The sequence below is a fragment of the Nicotiana tabacum genome, chromosome 4, assembly GCF_000715075.1.
Source record: "Nicotiana tabacum cultivar K326 chromosome 4, ASM71507v2, whole genome shotgun sequence".
In the NCBI taxonomy this organism is placed as follows: domain Eukaryota; kingdom Viridiplantae; phylum Streptophyta; class Magnoliopsida; order Solanales; family Solanaceae; genus Nicotiana; species Nicotiana tabacum.
In genome coordinates, this window is record NC_134083.1 from 18,723,593 (window position 1) to 18,738,409 (window position 14,817).

At 37.0% G+C, this 14,817-nt stretch overlaps 2 protein-coding genes across 4 annotated transcripts in view; both read right to left on the reverse strand.

The window, feature by feature from the left end:
* Window positions 1-338: 338 nt before the first annotated feature.
* LOC142180262 (ABC transporter C family member 13-like) lies at window positions 339-14,569 on the reverse strand. The gene is made up of 17 exons (XM_075251475.1): window positions 14,472-14,569; window positions 13,565-13,628; window positions 13,023-13,280; window positions 9,693-9,762; window positions 8,912-8,972; window positions 8,113-8,200; window positions 6,534-6,652; window positions 4,732-4,829; window positions 4,117-4,183; window positions 2,815-2,932; window positions 2,608-2,724; window positions 2,444-2,524; window positions 2,117-2,365; window positions 1,288-1,389; window positions 1,149-1,216; window positions 789-920; window positions 339-692 (listed from the first exon to the last, which is right to left on the reverse strand). The coding sequence occupies exons 2-17, from the start codon at window positions 13,595-13,597 to the stop codon at window positions 422-424; spliced, it is 1,932 nt and encodes a 643-aa protein (XP_075107576.1). The 5' UTR covers window positions 13,598-13,628; window positions 14,472-14,569; the 3' UTR covers window positions 339-421.
* The window catches only part of LOC142180261 (ABC transporter C family member 13-like), a 48,331-nt gene continuing 48,009 nt past the window's right edge, over window positions 14,496-14,817 (reverse strand). For all 3 annotated transcript variants that reach the window (XM_075251474.1, XM_075251473.1, XM_075251472.1), the window contains one exon: window positions 14,496-14,570. In XM_075251474.1, the coding sequence (XP_075107575.1) occupies window positions 14,556-14,570 (15 nt within the window). In that variant the 3' untranslated portion in view covers window positions 14,496-14,555. The remainder of the gene's footprint in view (window positions 14,571-14,817) is intronic.

A 14,817-nucleotide genomic window follows, 5' to 3' on the forward strand; every position in this document is an offset into this window, starting at 1 on the left:
CAGACTAAGCTGCAACCATAGAGCATACTCAGACAGAACCTTGACTCAATTACCAAGATAGATCCTTTCTGATGTGGAAGATTAGACTATGCTGCAACCACAGAGCATACTTAGACAGTACCTTGGCTCTGATACCAATTGTTGCGGAAGCCAAATGTATATAGTGTGAATGAGTCACAACTACTATACCAAAAATTATGACAACCACTAAATAATAAACAAGACAATAAGACAACAATAAAAGAACACTAGAATTTACGAGGTTCGGCCAATTTTGCCTACTTCCTCGGACACAATCAATATTTTATTCCACTCCAAAATTACAAGTGAAATAATACTAAAGAGAGAAGATACAAATGCCTAAAGAAGATAAAAAAGGCAAATGAGAGGTGTACTTAAATCCTAAACATTAGGCCTCCTTTTATAGGGTGAAATTCCCATTCAAAATTGTCATCCACCGATGTGGGACTTTTGACAATTTCAACAGAAACCTGAAAAAAATTCTATTATATCCAGCACTAAAAGGAAGTTGTGAATGGAAAACCTGAAAGTTATGTGTGCAAAGGATGCGCGTATGCTGACTCATCAGAGGGCCGAGAATTGCATTATGTAAAATTGAAAAACCAACATGTGCATCAACTGCACTGAGGATATCATCAAGTAGGTAAATTTCCGCGTCATGATAGATGGCTCTGTCAGATACAGAAAAGTTGTCAGAAGATGAGACAATTCACTTACTCAGTCACTAGACAAATACCTTGCAATTTGAAGACAGAGAATCACATCACCTGGCAAGTGCAAGACGAGCTCTCTGTCCACCAGATAAGTTAAATCCTTTTTCTCCAACAGAGGCCATATCACCTCCCATCATTCTGGAAATATCGAAGTCCAAGGAACAAGCTTGTAATACTTCCGAGTATCTGCTCTCATCAAAATCCAATAAGCTTCTGTTAGATAGTGATTCCTCAATAAACCTTCAGACAGTGAATTTTCAAGGGTCCAAGGCATACAAAACATCATCTCAATGGACAATGAGGTTAATAGCAGAATTGGGACTTTGGAAAGGCAAAACTGAGAACTGAAAGTTGATGCAATGAAACTATCCAAACAAATTCTTATTGCCTTGTCAAAAGGTAAATGAAATAGACCTCCTTGGGTCATAGTCTCTCCCAAACAAAATGTTATCACGTATGGTTCCTGAGAGAATCCAAGCAACCTGAAAAGATAGGCAAAATATGAGATCAGGAGTGCTACATAACACATCAATACTACCAGCTGTTTGTTCACCTGCGGTACATATGCAATTGAACCAGTCCGGTACACAGATCCGTTAATTAACCCCGTCTCCCCCAAAATCAAATTCAACAAGGATGATTTACCAGACCCAACCTGCAGGCAAAAAGATCTGTTATAAGAGAAATAATAGTTTTGCTGGAAAGGAACCATGCACAGTATAATCATTACATAAAGCTACGCGTCCAAGAAAATCAGTGTATCACTTCTGCTACACCCATTACTATGGTGGAAAAGGGAGGTATAACTTCTTATTATACTACAGCATTGCACCATCGTAGTTTCTTTCCGTAGAGTTAGAACCACCAAAGTGGTTACTAAGGTGAATTAAACTAAAGAAGGTGCCAATGGTAGACTGTAGGTAGTAAGAGTATAAAAAGATCATAGAGATATTGATTCAAATTTTCTTTTCTGAGATTATAATCATATCTCCAACTCCATCTAACAGGATATGGTGAAAAGGAAAAACCCAAATAGCACGAGTCATACATATACAGTATCCTCAGTAGCTCAGGTTTCACAAACTTTTGCACCATTAAGAAGCAGAGGCTTTGCAATAACAATTCTAAACATATATCCATTTCTAAGACAAAGTATACATATATCAAATATCTCTTGATCCAAAATGTTAAATAGTCAAGTCTGTGTTTTCTACAACAACATATGAAATGTCATCCCATAACCCATAAGCTTGTAAACGGTCAAAAGGACAAAGCTTTAAGATACTCCCAATTTCATGTCAGATGAGGCTGGTCAAAATTTTCTCACATTGATAAGCTCAGAGCTCTAAAATAAATTATTTATAACAGCAATAGAGTTTTACCTCTCCAACTACTGCAACCAGTAAACCTTTCGGAATTAGAAGATTAACAGGATCCAAAACCAAATCTATTTCCTTCTGGTCACGGCACGACCATGTGCAAGATGCATCACGGATGACAACAGCCACATCTTGCAATTCGGTCTGCTTATCAGAGGAAGAGAAAACCGAACAATTGCTTGGTTGTTCCATGTTTGTCTCCCGCTCAAAACAGGATAGATACTTGCATAACCTCCTGGAAGATATTACAGCCTGCAAAACAAAAGATTGAACAATTATTATAAAATAAAGGAGGATAATTTCTCAAACAAAAGAATTTTCACAACTCACATCAATTAACCCATTGATGACCCAAGGGAATGAATTTAATGGAGAAATCAAGTTATTAAACAGTGCGACACAAGTGAAAACCTGCAATTTTAACCAAACAATTAGGCAACATACGATTGTTAAAAAATTGCGCAAGCAAGTTACTTTAGATTCTCTGATTGTACCGTTGCTGCATCAAGTTGATGGCCCATCAAAGTATAGAGTCCAAATGTGAACAACGAGAAAAGTGTTGGTGTTGTTGCCCAGAAGAAAACGCACCATGAATCCAAGTATTTCCTAGTCTGACAGGAAAATTCTAAGTTTAAGATTTAAGTCATATGGCTCATATTATCAAGCGTAAAGTACTAGAAAGATGACGAATATTGTCTCACTGATAGGTATTTCACTTCTTCCGATCTCGTCTTCATCAGCCAACTTGCAAAAAGTAGCTCCCAACTATACATTTTAAAAGTACGTATATGTGTTAAAATCTCCGCTGTCATTCTAACCCTGCAAAGAGGCATGGACAATGGATCGTAACAAATATAAGGAATGCTAATTACAAAACTCAAAAGACATAACTCATTACTTCTTTGTACTTCATTGAAAAAATCTGGACATGATTTTCATCCAAGACATTTCTCCCTTCCCACCCTAAGCACTATACACAAAAAAACCGTCTTCTAAATATTTTCTTCAACAAATAGAAGCATCAGCTTAATTCTAAAAAGAATCCAACCAGCAGTTTCTTATTTGTGAAGAAACAAGATCGATAATGTATAAACATCCCTAATAACATGAGGACAGCATCGAACTAAGGATAGAAAGTCATCAGCTTAAAGGAAAGCTTCTCTTAAATTATCTGATTTTGAAATAAGCTAATTCTTGCATACAAGACACTACTTCCAGAAACTTTTGCTGATGAAATGTGTAAATACGTTCTTTTAACTGATGCGGCATTCAGGTTGGATTATAACTTCAGCATGAATTTAAGCCGGTGGAACATGTAACATTCAATCTTCAAATTATCCTTGGGCTCTAGTTCAATTCTTCCTATGCCAGCCATATGAATAATGTGATAACACCACAATCCAAGACATCTCGCCTTGTAAAGAGAAAAATTGATCATGTATGTGTTTCAATACTTCCCTACCAGCAACTATCTGGTATCATTAGTTGCTATATGATCTAACATCTGAACAAAGAAAAAGCCTTAAATGTCTGGTTGCATATTTAACCTATCTGCTCGTATCTATATGTCTCTCCTTACTACACACATTAATTTTGATTTCTGTAAGCTAACAGAACACTTGACACTCCAGAAAGAAAAGGCAACATAAAAAGTTCACAACAAGTAAAATAAAATAACTGATAAGAAGAACTGTTGCTTAGTTTCAGCAAAATGACAACACTGATTGACTCTACTTAATTTCAGGAAAAAACCTATAGCAACCAAGGATCACTAGAAAAACTGCAAAAGAATGTTAAGAGATTGATCACATTCAGGTAGACTCTCTGCCAAGTTTAGAAAAGAAATTTGTGATTATTCAACATTGGCACCAATACACTTAATCTTTCCAATAGCACTGACCAGGTAAAGAAGATGAATGAACATACATTTCAGGAATAGCCCCATATGAGGTGATATACCAAAATGAATTCCGGCAAGGTTATAAAGAGTTGCTGCCACATACCTTTCATCCTTTTGCTCCATCATGCTCTTTGTAGCATTTGCAATCACATTTGCAATCCACTTATTAACTGCACAGAATAACACTTATCAAGCCTTCTCTAGAATTGACTAAATGTATAAAGGCCTTGACATATCAAGAACCACTTACCAAAGCCCTTTGAAAATAAAAATGTATCATCTTCCTTGAAGGTTGAAGATATGTTGCAGGACAAGGTCTAAGACTATAGTGACTATTGATTTTATTCCTGATGGTGATTTGTTATCTAAGTTGAAAAATATAGATTGCTCCTTAAACTAAGCCCTAAACCTACATCAACCTCTCAAGGAAAACCTCATATGCAGACGACCGTGGATATGAACAATATTGACAGTAGTGGCACAATCACATCCACGAGATTTTCTAGTGGCAACTAGTCTGTATTTATCACTTATCACTTCCCCAACAATAAGCAAGTTATCAATCAACTTAGTATCACGGTGACACCCTATTTCCATCAGACCAACTTAAAACATATAGTTGTCTCTGTCGTATGAACACTTAATATTTAGTGCAGACACAGTAGCTTTCAATTGTTAATAAATTTTGCACATGTTCAAGATCTGAGTCATCTAATACCTGGTATTAGCAGAATTGTTATAGCTATTCCAGACAGAAATGCAAACTTGACTTGTTTATACAGTAGATAAAGAGCAATTCCAATCTGCAATGGCAAACTGATGCATTTCATGATTAATAGATCTGGTAACCAAGGAAAAGGGAAAAGGACAACATCCAAGCTGGCGAACTTCATTCTTCTTTTTATAAGAGGTCTAATCAATTCAACGAAGCAACATGCTAGATATTATCTTGAATGAAAGACTTTAAATACGTCATCACATTTCAAATAGGCACTGCCTCACAAGAAGGTGCAGTGAGTTGTATCGTAGATTTTGAAAAGGTCCTCTATTTTTCTTGAATAGATGCACTTAACAACAAAAGAGAAAACAAGAAGAAAAAAGGAAAAAAGAAATACAAACGAACATGTTGACCCTGATAAAACACATTATAGTTTGTTGAACATTTTGCGGAGCAGGACCATTCTCTTTTAGCAACAATTTATCATTATTTATCCCAAAAAGAAAACTAAAACTAGGATCAGAAATGTGCATTTAATAGTGGCATCATCAATGAAAATACATGAATTTACAGTCACGAATGTGCAAGTAGAGTAAGAAGGAATGGTAACAGAGTCTGAAAGTTAAAGATACATCAACACAAATATGAAATTATCATACCAAATTTTAATTGACAGAAGTAAAAAGCATACTGGATATATATCACAACATCCAAAATTTAGACGACATCGTTGTGTACAGCTAGATACTAATAAGAAAATCTTTTTTTACAGACAGCACAGATACATTACATTCAACTCAAATTTAGCTAGATGCTAACTTTACGTTGAGTTTTCATATATCATGGATTTCAAGTTTCCTACTGAAAGGCAGTCGGTGAATCTTTATGATTCACTGAACTATGGAGACCATTTTTAAGTGGTTCCAACTTCCTACGATGTTTTTCTTCTTTCCGGTCATAAGTGAAAATGACAACTTGCTATTAAAAAACTTCATCAAGAATGTTTCGGCATAGATTTAGGAGGCACAAGTAGGTCTCAATATGCACTGAGAAGAATTAGGCATCAGAGAGTTGCTAATAGTTTCTTGAAACTTTAAGGAAAGAAAGACATTTTTGGAAACATGACAACCTAGACCCTAGATGTTTATTTCTGTCTTGCCAGTGACTGTTTCTTAAGTTAGGGCCTTTTATCCTTGTAGTTTCTAGAATCCCCAAGGATGGTGACTGTTAACCAAATATCAAAAAGAGACACACACAAATGGTAGGTCATATAAAAGATTACAATTAGAAAATTATTCAAAGGAAACCATAACATTAATTCAAAGAAACATAATTCGCATTGCCATGTCGAGCTGAGCAGAATTAAGTGTCAAAGTCAAACATATGTTGGAAATTTCTCATAAAAATGGAAATTTTGGTGCATGTCACAAAGTATGCTGCCTTCACAATAAGGATGATGCTAATTTCCATCTACCTAATGATGTTAAATTGGGGAAAATATAATTCATTTAGAAGCAGCCACTACTGCATGAATTGAATCTTAAAAATATAATTCATTTAGAAGCAGCCACTACTGCATGAATGAAATCTTAAAAATATAATTCATTTAGAAGCAGCCACTACTGCATGAATGAAATCTTAATTCAGATCTCTCAAACACTGATCACAAGAAGATTATTAAGCAAAAGGAAGGTATATTCTTCGTCTTCATTTTGGATATCCTATTTTTTTTTGGGGGGGGGGGGAGGGTTGAGACATGGGCCAACCAATTACATTATCCTCTCGAGACAGAAAATACTGACCTCCATATATCATGAAAACTATTACACAGGTTCGCAACTCGATCAGCATCCACGGACATAAATGTCTGAATTTCTCCTTCAGAAAATTTTGATCTCTCGGCCAAACTAACAGAAAGACACTTGAAAAGAAAAATGGCAATGTTAGTCACTAATATCAAGTAGTATGTAAAACTTTCACTTAGAGTTGAAGTTTGAAAACTTAGCACGCCCCTTTAGGCTTTAAAAAGTGGTAGACACATGGACACGACTTTACAAGATTGATATATCACTTTTCCCTATGACCATTATACATGATAAATGAAAAAGATAAATAACAAGGTACTCAACCCTCAGGGGTTGGCCTGGTGACAATTGACTTGAGCCTTGGGGTTTGCTCCCTTTCAAGGTCTCAAGTTCGAAACTCACTGGGTGCAAACAATTTCTGAGGGCCATCGGACTGGGTAAAACCTGAATTAACCGTGGTGCACTTGCGGGAAACTCCTTGCCGAGGGCCTGTGCACCCCCGGGATTAGTCGGGGCTCAAAGAGACTCGGACACCCGGTGCAAAATCATAAAAAACAAGGTACTCTCCACCTGGATTTCCTAGGTTTTGCAAAATGGTACTAGGCCCTCCTAGCTTTAGGCTTAGAAAACTGGTAGACAACCTTTACATGGAACAAAAATAACCAATTTATTATTTTTTTCTCTTAGTAGTCACTATAGACAACAACCATTAGTATAGAAATAAAACTCAATTCATTGCGAATCATACTCTACTATCTAAAACCAAAGAGCTCAAAACTCCTAATGTACTTGCTCTTTAACCAGACAAACGATGGGTGTCAATGTTCTCATTTTAGGAAGAACGTTTCAAGTTTGATAATACCCAGATGGAGGTAATCTGAATAAAAACAACGATATGCAGGGAGAAAACGTTAACAATAACATTAAAAATTGAATTAGAAAATAAATGGAAACACTTCACACCTTGGAATAAACAAATCAAAAACTTCCAATTTTAGGCTTTTAAAAGACAAAAATCATTCAGTTGAGAACAACAACCCAGTGGAATCCCACAAGTGGGGTCTGGGGAGTTTAGTGCGTACGCAGACCTTACCCCTACCTATTATTCAGTTGAGAACATAGGAAAATAATACTGTAACGTTTATCAGTTAGAAGAGGCATTTCTACAACTTCTTCAAACTTAAAAGAGCTAAGACCTAGTCCTGAAAGAACAAGATTTATGCTCGTTTCATTAGAAAGTAATGACAATAAACACCCTCCTCATGTGACAAGAAAGAAGCACCTGGCATTGCCCCAAACTTAAAGAGGCTAGTTAAATGCCACTTTACCATCTAAATGGCCTGGCATTTCCCCAAATTCAAAGAGACTAGTTAAATGCCACTTTAACATCTACATGGTCTAGTTAGAATTATTGATGATACAAATTACAAAATGAACATATTCAGATAAGAAGATAAATAGTATAAAATAAAGATGCAACATGAATCCAGTATGACACAGTTGTAATGTGGCTATAGAACAGATTGTTCAGGGTAATAAAGGACCTTATAATGGAACATTGTTAATAAAGATTCACCTTTTGGTAAATAAGACTCATGATACTGGATCTTAGCTTGAGCTTGAGCTTTGAAAGATGAAAAGTATATTGTGTATCAAGGAACGATCTGCAGCAATGCAGAGAGAACTTCTAAGACTTAGACAATATGTCATAAATCAGAGCCCAATAATAACTTACAGCTTAAGTTATACAACTAAAAAGGTCAGACAAATGCGAGAAAGACATCTAGTATGACAGCTAGAATGAGAAGTATCCCAAATATAGATAACCCAGGTTGTAAGCTTACCACAATGAGAATACATTCCCAAGAGAGAAAACGTGAGACGGGCAGAACTCCAATCCACTTCCCACTTTACAATACAGAATTATTGCAAAACTCAAGTTTAAAAAGTAAAAATACAAAGAAATTCTAATGAGGTTGGAGATACAGAGATGGTGAGTAAATGTCCTACTCTCAGAAAATGTTGATAAGAGCAAATTTTTAAGTAAAAGTCTAGTATCTATCCAAGACTCAAGTTTGGCCAAACCATGGAAGTCATCTCTAAGACACACTAAAAATTGAGAGGTTATATATGTAGATTATAACAACTTAATAACATGATCTAACTTGAAATCCCATATGCTGATAAACGAGAACCTAGAATTCACACAATTTTCTCTTCTTTTTTGTGTGTATGTGCAAGACAACATTGAGTGTTCAAACAGTAACATACAAAGTTCACCAATAACACCATGTTGTTTGACAAGAACTTGAAAGAAGCTGAAACACGTCATAACTTAAAATTAATGAATTCCAGGAACGGAAAGTAATAGTTACTTCAAGACAGAAGAAAGGCCCAAGGATAGTGCAAGAATATAGCCATCATAGTCTCTTGAACCTGTTGATAAAGAGTACAAAAGAGTACGAACACCAGTCACAAAGGGTTATTCAACCATAAGAATGTTATAAAAGATCCAATTAACAGTCATGAAGACATCTGGCACACTTGTCAAATAAGTAGTTAATTGATCTACCCTAAAATGAGTTTGATGATATACAACATTAAAGCTAAACATTGCCGATAACACCGTTAAACTGGAAAGAGCATTTATCTGCGTATTCATGGAATGTAGACCATAATAAATGATGACAATGAGACCACTTTACATTGAAGATACTACACTCCTTGTAAAGGAAAAGAAAGAAAATATCTTCAACTAAAAATCTACACTCTAATGATTGATGGAGAGAAAACATCCACAATGAAAATCCAAAAGCGTACACGCAGCAACTGAATGTGAACAAGAGTGATGATTCTGAAAATTTTACCACCACACGTACTAATATCAGGTTAGAATTAATTTTATGGAGGCACAATGTTGATTGACAAGAGAATCATTCAGAAAGCTTCCGAGTGCACGTCTAAAACGAAGGTTATAATTAACTCTAGGAGAGCATTAATTTTTATGCCAGCTGAAAAGCAAAGAAAAACAACTGTCTTGCAAATATCAAAGGCTCCAAAAACAAGATAGAAATATCAGTTTTCCAGAGAAAGTATGAATTAAATTCATTCGATTCAGAATGGATACTGGAAAATGAAAGAATTGTATGTGCAAACCTTGCTGAAGAAAGCGAATCAACTTATTGAGTAGCAATGGACCCGCAAAACCGAGACAGTCATTAAGCACCTACAAAATGGAGAAATGTTACTAACAACTTTTGAATCTATTAGTAATATTTAACAAGATAGGTATAAACAAATTCAGCACTTTATTTATCAATAAAGAATGCGTCATCAAATTCATATGTTGGTCTTGAGATCTAAGTAGTCCCTATATTTTAAAGAAAATTTCTATATAATGCCACGTAAAGAAAACACCAAAAAGTTGTGGTATGTGTTAGTTTACAGCATGTATATAGTGTAGTATTGTCCCACATTGGTAGAGGAGTAGTATGTCCTTGTATAGTATAGCTATAAATAAGGACCTCTTGGATTGTATTGTTCATCTAATATCAATAACATATTTTCTCCCGTGTCTTCTCACATGGTATCAGAGCAATTGTGAGAGACTTATCGCTGTGCATAAATTCCAGCGATTCCGGGAAAGAGAAATCAGATTCCGCATTCAGTATTGTTTCCCCAGTCACCCTTATACTCTCTTCCACCTCGTGTTTTTGGGAGCACGTGTTTTGTTCATAACTTAGCCCTTGGGAAAGATAAGTTAGCTCCTCGTGCTCTCAAGTGTGTCTTCCTTGGTTATTCTCGTGTTCAGAAGGGATATCGTTGTTATTCTCCAGATCTTCGTAGGTACCTTATGTCAGCTGACGTCACATTTTTTGAGTCTAAACCTTTCTTTACTTCTGCTGACCACCATGATATACCTGAGGTCTTACCTATACCGACCTTTGAGGAGTTTACTATAGCTCCTCCTCCACCTTCGACCATAGAGGTTTCATCCATACCAACCGTTGAGGAGTTTAGTGTTGTTCCCTCTAGTTCCCCAGCCACAGGAACACCACTCTTGACTTATCATCGTCGTTTGCGTCCTCCATCAGGCCCAACTGGTCCTCGTCCTGCACCTGACCCTGCTCTTGCTGCGGACCCTGCTCCTAGTACACCGATTGCACTTCGGAAAGGTATACGGACCACACTTAACTCTAATCCTCATTATGTCGGTTTGAGCTATCATCGTCTGTCATCTCCCCATTATGCTTTTATATCTTCTTTGTCCTCGGTTTCCATCCCTAAGTCTACAGGTGAAGCGTTGTCTCATCTAGGATGGCGACAGGCTATGAGTAACGAGATGTCTGCTTTACATACAAGTGGTACTTGGGAGTTTGTTCCTCTTCCCTCAGGTAAATCTACCGTTGGTTGTCGTTGGGTTTATGCAGTCAAAGTTGGTCCCGATGGACAAATTGATCAACTTAAGGCCCGTCTTGTTGTCAAATTATATACTCAGATATTTGGGCTCGATTACAGTGATACCTTCTCTCCCGTGACTAAAGTGGCTTCAGTCCGCCTTTTTCTATCCATGGTTGCGGTTCGTCATTGGCCACTCTATCAGCTGGACATTAAAAATGCCTTTCTTCACGGTGATCTTGAGGATGAGGTTTATATGGAGCAACCACCTGGTTTTGTTGCTCAGGGGGAGTCTCGTGGCCTTGTATGTCGCTTGCGTCGGTCACTTTATGGTCTAAAGCAGTCTCCTCGAGCCTAGTTTGGTAAGTTCAGCACGGTTATCCAGGAGTTTGGCATGACTCGTAGTGAAGCTGATCACTGTGTTTTATCGGCACTCTACTTCAAGTCTCTGTATTTATCTGGTAGTCTATGTTGATATTGTTATTACTGGCAATGATCAGGATGGTATTACCAATCTAAAGCAGCATCTCTTCTAGCACTTCCAAACTAAGGATCTAGGCAGATTAAAGTACTTTCTAGGTATTGAGGTTGCCCAGTCTAGCTCAGGTATTGTTATTTCTCAAAGAAAATATGCTTTAGACATTCTTGAGGAGACGGGGATGATAGGTTGCAGACCTGTTGCGACCTGTTGACACTCCGATGGATCCGAATTCTAAACTTATACCAGGACAGGGGGAGTCGCTTAGCGATCCTGCAAGCTATAGGCGGCTAGTTGGAAAATTAAATTATCTCACAGTGACTAGACCCGACAATTCTTATCCTGTGAGTGTTGTAAGTCAGTTTATGAATTCTCCCTGTGACATTCATTGGGATGCAGTTGTCCGCATTATTCGATATATAAAATCGGCTCCAGGCAAAGGGTTACTCTTTGAGGATCGAGGTCATGAGCAGATCATTGGATACTCAGATGCTGATTGGGCAGGATCACCTTCTGATAGACGTTCTACGTCTGGATATTGTGTTTTAGTAGGAGGAAATTTGGTGTCCTGGAAGAGCAAGAAACAGAATGTAGTTGCTCGGTCTAGTACAGAAGCAGAATATCGAGCAATGGCTATGGCAACATGTGAGCTAGTCTGGACCAAACAATTGCTCAAGGAGTTGAAATTTGGTGAAATCAGTCGGATGGAACTTGTGTGCGATAATCAAGCTGCCCTTCATATTGCATCAAATCCGGTGTTCCATGAGAGAACTAAACACATTGAGATTGATTGTCACTTCGTCAGAGAAAAGATACTTTTAGGAGAGATTGCTACAAAGTTTGTGAGGTCGAATGATCAACTTGCAGATATTTTCACCAAGTCTCTCACTGGTCATCGTATTGGTTATATATGTAACAAGCTCGGTACATATGATTTGTATGCACCGGCATGAGGGGGAGTGTTAGTTTACAACATGTATATAGTGTAGTATTGTCCCACATTGGTAGAGGAGTAGTATGTCCTTGTATAGTATAGCTATAAATAAGGACCTCTTGGATTGTATTGTTCATCTAATATCAATAACATATTTTCTCCCGTGCCTTCTCACAGTATGCAATATGAAAAGTTAGTCACCTAAAATCAGACAGAACTTTCGACAGTTACCAGCTTGCATTATACAAAATCATTGCACCTTTTAAAATTCTTGGCCATCGTGCTTAGCACGAAATGTGGTCAAAGAGTAATATAGCTGAAATTTTCACTACCGTCTACCCCTGCAGAAAACATAATTAAGAATAATAGTCTCTACTATATCTCTCTATAAATCAAGTTTCTGGTGTAATAAATGCATAATTTGGGATTTATCTGGTCATAACTAAAAAGGAAAAAGAAAGAGAAAACTAAGAAAGTTGATAACAGAGAACAGAAACAGACACAGGAAGCATTAAGTTGAGATATTGCAACATCAAATCAATGTATATGCATCCAATATTATAGTCACAACTCTCATCACTGTGATTATCAAAGAAGCATCAGCTTGCTGACATGGACACATTGGTTCTTCTCTATTTTTCCAAGACTAACGTAAAGCAGTCACAAAACATATTACCTTCAGAAGACCAAGACGGAAATATGGCCATCCATATGCATGACAAATTGCTTTGATTAATGAAGGACGGGAATATTCATTTCTTTCTTGAGCTTTCCAGCAATTTAACAGCAAAGTGTGGCAGGATGAAGGATCCATATCAATGGGTAGCTCAAGCAAATCTTCAAAGTCAAGCTGCCTTTTGACTCCGCATTCCATTACAGGTTTGATAGATTTGAATCCTATCAGATCCCAGCAGTTGCATATAATTCCCTTCGACTAATATCCCAATGAAACCCATTGTCCCAAGATTAGGATAAACAAGGGAAACAAGAACAGAAAGTAAAAATGTTATAGGCAACCAAAGTTTGCATGCAAAGTAAAAAAGTAGACAGGTTCAGCACATAAAGAAAGTACTGTAGTTATAAGAAGAACTAGTGCTTTCTGACATCACCAAAGTGGTGAAACAGGTCTCAGTTGTTTTCACGTTACAACAATCCCATGATGGAATTCAATAAATAACATGAAATATCTCATATGATGAATGGAGAAGATATACATACCACTCCTCCGGAGCTACCTTGACCAGTGTCCATTTTACTTGGCAGAAGCAATTCCTCCGTGGAACTGTTTATTTTGCAATTAATCATCATGCGATTAATAAATTATAGATGAACTTTTAGTTATGCAATCAGTGTTCAATCAACATAATTGAAGTTTCAAACTCTTACAAATTATTGCCAGCTCATATTGTCACATGGAGCCTATATAATAAAAAATAACTAGATATAATTATGAATCCTGGTAGATAAAAAGGCAAAAACTTCTATGCATCTGCATGGAAAATCCAACACAACGTAGGTAAATAGAAAGGAAAAACGTTATTGCAGGATATTTATTGTGTATATATTAACTGGCCCATGATCTCATGGACCGGGAGGTCACGGGTTCGAGCCGTGGAAACAGCCTCTTGCAGGATTGCAGGGTAAGGTTGCGTACAATAGACCCTTGTGGTCTGGCCCTTCCCTGGACCCCGCGCATAGCGGGAGCTTAGTGCACCGGGCTGCCCTTTTAATATATTAAAATTTAGAAAGTTCAGAGAGCCAAAGCAACAGTCATTCAAGTGATTATATGACTATCAACATTCTAATGTTTAACATATTAATTGCTGGTTGAATAACCAGAATCTTGACACAAACAAAATGAACTTAAGCAAGGTGATAGAGGATAAATACTGTGTTTTATGATTCCATTATGCATTATAAATAACAGGAAGCCATTCCAAAATAAACAGCCCTATCCCTACCGGGATGATATTCTTTTTTGTTTGACTTTTCATCTGTCAAGTAACCTCTAATCTTTCTATAGATGTTCAATGCGATTAACTCAACTGCACTAGGAGGACTCAAGACAGCTGGATCTTTGTATCAATACAATTACATAATGCCAAAAACAAAAAGAGGAAGTTACCTTCTACTCTGAGGCCGTGCTGTGGTTCTGATAATATTAATCAAAACTGCAAAAATCACATCTAATAAAGCACTGCAGCTTTCTTTAAGACAGTAGAACCTGAAACGGCAAAATTATAGTAGACTCTTTCAATATTCGGTGGTCAGCAGAATCTAGGTGATAAATGTGTGCATCGGAACAAGCATCAAGAGTTGATCATGAACAATTGTTCAAGAGCAATAAAGCCTACTCAACAGATACTTTCTCTCACATAAGATGATGGTTCATAGACCTTAGGGTGTATATCCATGAAAACCAAAAAGCTTCAAAAGCTAACACTTTCCACTTTTCGTTTCACCTTTACTGC